The 6,221-nt window shown below is 41.9% G+C and overlaps 1 protein-coding gene across 1 annotated transcript; it reads right to left on the minus strand.

Annotated features, from left to right (window-relative positions):
* Positions 1-1,694: 1,694 nt before the first annotated feature.
* myf6 (myogenic factor 6) lies at positions 1,695-2,939 on the minus strand. The gene is made up of 3 exons (XM_034526251.1): positions 2,424-2,939; positions 1,891-1,984; positions 1,695-1,804 (listed from the first exon to the last, which is right to left on the minus strand). Exons 1-3 carry the CDS (start codon positions 2,937-2,939, stop codon positions 1,695-1,697), a joined length of 720 nt encoding a protein of 239 aa, XP_034382142.1.
* Positions 2,940-6,221: the final 3,282 nt, after the last annotated feature.

A 6,221-nucleotide genomic window follows, 5' to 3' on the forward strand; every position in this document is an offset into this window, starting at 1 on the left:
GTGTGTCTGCAGGCCTGAGAGATGAGGCAGAGTCCCAAAGGTCAACCGGGGCTTTGTGTTGTCCACAGAGATCTGAGGGAGACCAGCACATCATCAACAACCCCCCCACCCGGCCCCCCCTCTCACGTCAATACATGACAAACAAGACTCAATGGATTTCCATGCGGCTATGAGCCAAGTGATGATGAATTAAGACCTAATGGCTCAGATAACTACATTATCCCACTGGGCTTTGGACTCACATGCCTGCTGCCCAAGATCCATGTCCCCAACATGCGACACAGAGGAGAGGCACACCGAGTTTGGAGGCGACTCGAGTTACTGCTCTGGGATCAGTGCTGCTGGAGGCCAGCTGGAACAAAGAGAAGCAGCCCGGCAGCAAACTATTCCAGGGTAGTTTAAACGTATGGACTTCTAACAGCCGTGAATGCTATAGGGGAACTGGTAGACCTTGAACTGGTAATGTGTAATCATGTGTTTTTTTTTCTTTCTATTTCAGTGTAAAACACAGAGATACAGTGAGAGGCAGAGCAACTTCTTATTTGAAATTTGAAAAAGAAAGCTTAAAGATACTATATGTGTGATGCTTGAGTTGCGTCTGCTTGTCAAATGCAATTCGACCCACTAGAATGGATTCTCCTTTTCCAGCATGCACTTGAAGAATGAGGAATACAATGATGGAGATTAGTGCAAACGTCTCCCCAAGGTCTGAGCCGAAGTCCACCCCCTGCATTTTTTGGGGGAAAAAATGTGGGCAAAGGGCCGAGGGATGAAACGACGCCCACCTCCTCCGTATGACAAAAGCCTCAACGCAGCGTCGACATGCAATACAGCTGCAGTAGCTTAGACAATGAGGATATGGCTTGTGAGTCTGAATTTGATGAATTTACTGTTTATCAAGAGCGCCGATGAGAGCAGATTTACACCCAGCTGTCCCTCCACCTCACTGCCTCTGTCTCCGGAGCAGCCGGTCTGGAGTCTCCCGTCGGCGAGGGCAAAGGGACCGGTGCTGCCGCTCGATGGCACGAAAGCGTGGTGGAATTAGCCAGCTGACATTAGCCAGCTAGCTAAAGGAATGATGTATTTGTCATGTGACTTCCGTACTTAAGTAATGCCACTTCCGTCGTTATTTGGACCCAATCCGCAATCTTTTCCAAAACCTAACTAAGAAGTCTTGTTGCCTAAAAAAAGGAAGAGTAACGTGCATCATACCGTTGCATGAGGATACGTTGAATACTTCATGCACTCATCACAGCGTAGGAAAACGCATCGCTATTGCCAGAAAATCCTTCATTAACACTGATTTACAGAATTGGCCTTGAAGATTAAGGCTGATTTTTTTTAAAAAGCACTAATGTGTTTTATCAAAGTATCGCTATATCATTTAATTTATAGCTTAAAAAAAACTAAACGTTTAACTGTGCAGTTATTTTTTTATTTATGGTCTTGGTCAGTATGTACAAACATTTAAATACAATATCAGCTTTCATAAAAAAAAGCTTCATGTTTCTTAATATAAAATAAATAAAATCTAAACATCACTTTATTATAAAATATGTACAAATGTGTTGTTCCTGCTGTACAAATGAAGACTACATAACAAACAGAAGCCCGAATGGCTGAATATAATGGAAATAATTTAGAGACATAAATAATGTAAATTCGAAAAAAATTCCTGTCTAGTCGAGCGCGTTTCAGTTTTCTGAAACGCCTTCGCTGAAGTTGATTTTGTCGTCATTGGTGATGCTGTCCACGATGGAGGACAGACGCAGGAGGCTGGAGGCCCCAGAAGACTCACTGGTTCCTGAAAACAGAAAAAGGACGTGAACAATTAGTTTCATTTTATGCATTCATTTACTGTTGATTGTAAATGACTTTTGGCAGATGTACCTTCTCTCTGGTTTATCATTGCTGCGGTGGAATGGTCGGCAGAGGTCGGCCAGCTCTCGGAGGACTTTTTCCAGTGATACTCATGACTGGCCACCTGGAACAACACACATCACATGTTATCCATGCATGTGTTCGGTCAGTTAAAATGAAACCTCATGCATAAAGTATAGTTCGCCAAATTAGCAGTTGACAAACAAAAACTTTGGACAGACATAAAAAAAACTAATACAAAGTGAATATTATAGATATATCCTAACAGGAAAACATGTATAGTGACCCAACATTAACACCAGTGACTTGGTAGTGCCAACCGGAATTTTTAAAATGTCAATAAAAAGTCAAAATAATGTCATTAATAGCACCACAGTCACCTTACAAGTACATGCAGACATAGTAGAAGTGATATAACGGATACAAACACGTCATTAAGTCATCATGACGTCATTATAAAGTCATCTGAATGCCACAGGCCCGCTGGCAGACTGCGAGGAGATATCACGGGAATGCCGTGAGGATTCTGAAGGATATCTTACACTGTGCTCTTTGAACTTGTGGGACGATCCGTTTGGCGTTTTCTCCTGCTCGTCCAGCGTCTGCAGCAGGTCCTGCAAGCCCTCGATGTAGCTGATGGCGCTGCGTAAAATCTCCACCTTGGGTAGCCTCTGGTTGGGGTTGGCCACGGTCTTCCTCTTCAGCACCTCGAAGGCCTCGTTGATCTTCTTCAGCCTCCTCCTCTCCCTGAGCGTGGCGGCCTTGCGTCTGTCCGTCGGCGCCGACTTCCTCTTGCAGATCTTACAGGCCCACATGAGGCACTGGCCGTCGCAGTGCGCGCGGAGACCCGGGGGCGCGAGGACGTGCTCCTCCCCGCTGCTCTCCCCTCCGGTCTCCGACGGAACGTTATCCTGGCCCGGGGACAGAGGGCTGTCATTGCCGTTGTACAGAGGGGACACCCCGGACATGTCCAGGTGCTGTAGTGGTCCATGATCCCCTTCTTCCAAGTAGCGCAAATCATTGAAAAGATAAGGGTTGGTCTCAAAAAGGTCCATCATATTGTGGCGCCCCTCTCTCTGTTTTGACAGTGTGACTGGCATTCAAACAGAGCAGCAGGGACACAAGTCACCAGGCTTATATATAGAATGTGAAACTCTACCCAACACTTTGACTGCCACACTGCATCAAGCATCTTTTCTTTTTTTCCCCCCCTTCTTCTTTCAATAGGTCTTTACAACCGTACAGACTCTGTGCAGGGAATGCATATACATTAAGGTTTATAGAAATGTCATCTCGGGTTTCACGACAGGTGCTTCAAATATCTGCATCCGGACAAAATGGCATCGCAGAGATATTCCCTAAGCAGACACTGAGAAAGTGAAAGACATAATACTCTTGTTAAAAAGACAACATAACAACATTTAATATACAACATTCCATAAGGGGTTTAAAACTAATGTTGGTTTTTAGATCAGTAAAGTGCCACTTGAAAGAACAATTTGCCAGATTTTGTCCATCGAGTATATATATATATATATATATATATATACATATACATACACATATATATATATATATATATATACATACACATACATATATATATATATATATATATATATATATATATATATATATATACATACATACATACATATACACACACACACACACACACACAATCACACGTGATGTTCTCACTGTTTTTATTGAAGGCAATGAGACAAGATTTTAGAAAATGAAAGAGTTCTGGTTTGTTTTTGCAATATTGGCCAAAGACATTCGAGACAGGTTTTGGGAGATCACAGTTAAAGAGGAGATTGCTGTTCGTTTCCTGTGTGAAACTAGAATTCAACAATTACTTCTTTGTCACAAAACGTTTGTCGTTATTTTAACCCCAAGGTTGACTTATTTGTCACGTAAATTCTGTCCATAAGTAACGCCACTCCCAACGTTTTTTTTTTTTTACCCGAACGTTGACTTATTTGTCAAGTAACGACACTTCAAATCAGGTTTTTTTAACCCACAAGTTAAGTTTTTTATTCCTTATATAAGTAACGCCACTTCTGTAGGTATTTTAATCCAAACAGTGACTTTGTTTTTAAAATCACATAACTTCCTTACATCAGCAATACCACTTCATATTCCACTCGCAGTGTCAGATTATGGTAATAATACGTCAGTGTAGAGATTGTTTCCACTACCCCCAAGTGGCTAAAACTAATTTAACTCTTGATTGCGTTACCCAAAAATGACAAGCATGTCATGTTGGATTATAGGATGCAAAAGGTTGAACTCACTGCCCCGACATCTTATTCAAGGTAAAAGCAAACAGTCAAATATCATTCACATACAGGAGCCACGCAACCCTAAACACACTTCAGATGTGTTGTGCCTGTTTTTAGCTGGTGGGAATGGTATGGCCGATTAAAACATGCAGAAAATCTCAACATAAATAGATTGGAATGTGCAGTGTCAAAACAGCTTTGTGAAACGCATGCAGGGGATGTTAAAAATAGACACGTGGCTCATTCATCTCAGATTCATAAAAGAGATAAAAGCCTGTGAGGAGGCGATAAATAGCATTGGAAAACTCACAAGCCGGAATGTGACAAGATTCCTATTTTTGTATGGCTGCAGTACTAGTGGGGTTTTACTTATACCATGGATTCCCCCCCCCCCCCCACACCGGGCTTCTGTTACGTTGTTGGGGAGTCACGGAGGCTTTATCATTTGTGAGGCCAGGGTGTCTGAAACACTATTACCAGTCAACATGGTATCTCTTAAGTCATTCACGTCACATCACGCCGACTGTAAAAGAGACGCCAAGTGAGAAGAAGTATTCATATCAGCCCTGTGGTTTAAATTCCTTTTTATACATCTTTGAATCCTAAATCATTTCAACGGCAAACTGGCGGCAAACATGCTGCTAAGCCGCCATCAAAGACGGCTAGGAGCTGTACACTTTGTTCGTATCCATATCCTAACGTGACCACAGGGCTGGAAAAGAGGCAAACAATCTTGTAATAATCTTCAAAAAGGATCCAAAGATATACGATAGGATTTTTGAGTTCTTCACATTCTGACAACATTGCAAAAAATCGTATTTAAGTCGCACAATGTGGACATTTTAAAAACAGCTTGGCATTCTTCTGGGGGATTATTTTCAGTTTGTGATCACGAACCAAGACTACGACTACTGGGCGTCAATGGCGTCCATCATCATTTTTCTTTCCCTCTCCGGCTGACAGTCCACAGATATCATCACGCCCCACTTGTATTGATCCGTTTTTTAAAGTGGTCAGTTGGTCTTGTCAAACACAGGTGTGAGTAATATCATTAACGAGCGGCTCCAATGGAGCAGAGCCCTAATTAACGTGATTAGTTCCACCTGTGCAAGTCACAATACGCACTGTGGTGAAGCCAAACTGTGAGCTCAATGTAGGCTCTTCTGTAACAGGCATCTGGAAATTGCAGTTATGTGTAAATTAACAAAAATAAATTCATGACACCTTTTCACATTGTATTGTGTGTTTTATTCAGTCAATTAATACATAGATAGTATAGCCACAATATAATATACAGAAAAGAAATGACTACATTAAAATGTAAGATGATGTTATGAATAACATGTTAACCCTAATTAATGCTATTTCCTCACTGCGAACGCAGCAGGATTTAATGTAAACATTTCATTTTAAGAACACAGAAACCTTATAAAAATGCTGAATAAACTCATGTAGAATAAAAAAAAAAACACTTTTCCAGATATGTATGTTGCAAAATGCATGAGATGTCTTTTTATTTTGGTGACACCTAGATGGGAGGTTTTCCCGGGGGGGGGGGGGCAGTCACGTGTGGAAAACAATATCGCTTTTATTATTGCTTTGCTGTTTGTGAGCTTGCCACGCAGCAGAAATCGTACGCTATGTGTGTGTGTGTGTGTGTGTGTGTGTGTGTGCGTGTGTGTGTGTGTGTGTGTGTGCCTCTGAATGTGGTGCATTAAGTTCTCCCGAGTGGGAGGTGTTGGTATCTGAGTGCGTTTTGTCAGGAGATAGATTTTGCATCCCACAGTTACCATAAAAATGCAAACTGCATTTGCGCTGCCACTTCCTTATTGTCATGTAAATAGATAGCCAACAATGACAAACAAAGATGAATGAACAATGGAACCGTTTGCTGGTAAATATAATGTACATCATAACGAAGCCTGACTCGATCGGCGAGCTCAAATGAAGTGCACAGTTTTTAAAGATGTATGGAGTCGTGTCCCTGCTGTGCCCCAATCCTGTATTCTCTCCCCGGGGCTACTGTGCATCCTGAACCGGATCATAAATTCC

The sequence above is a fragment of the Cyclopterus lumpus genome, chromosome 23, assembly GCF_009769545.1.
Source record: "Cyclopterus lumpus isolate fCycLum1 chromosome 23, fCycLum1.pri, whole genome shotgun sequence".
NCBI classification, from domain to species: domain Eukaryota; kingdom Metazoa; phylum Chordata; class Actinopteri; order Perciformes; family Cyclopteridae; genus Cyclopterus; species Cyclopterus lumpus.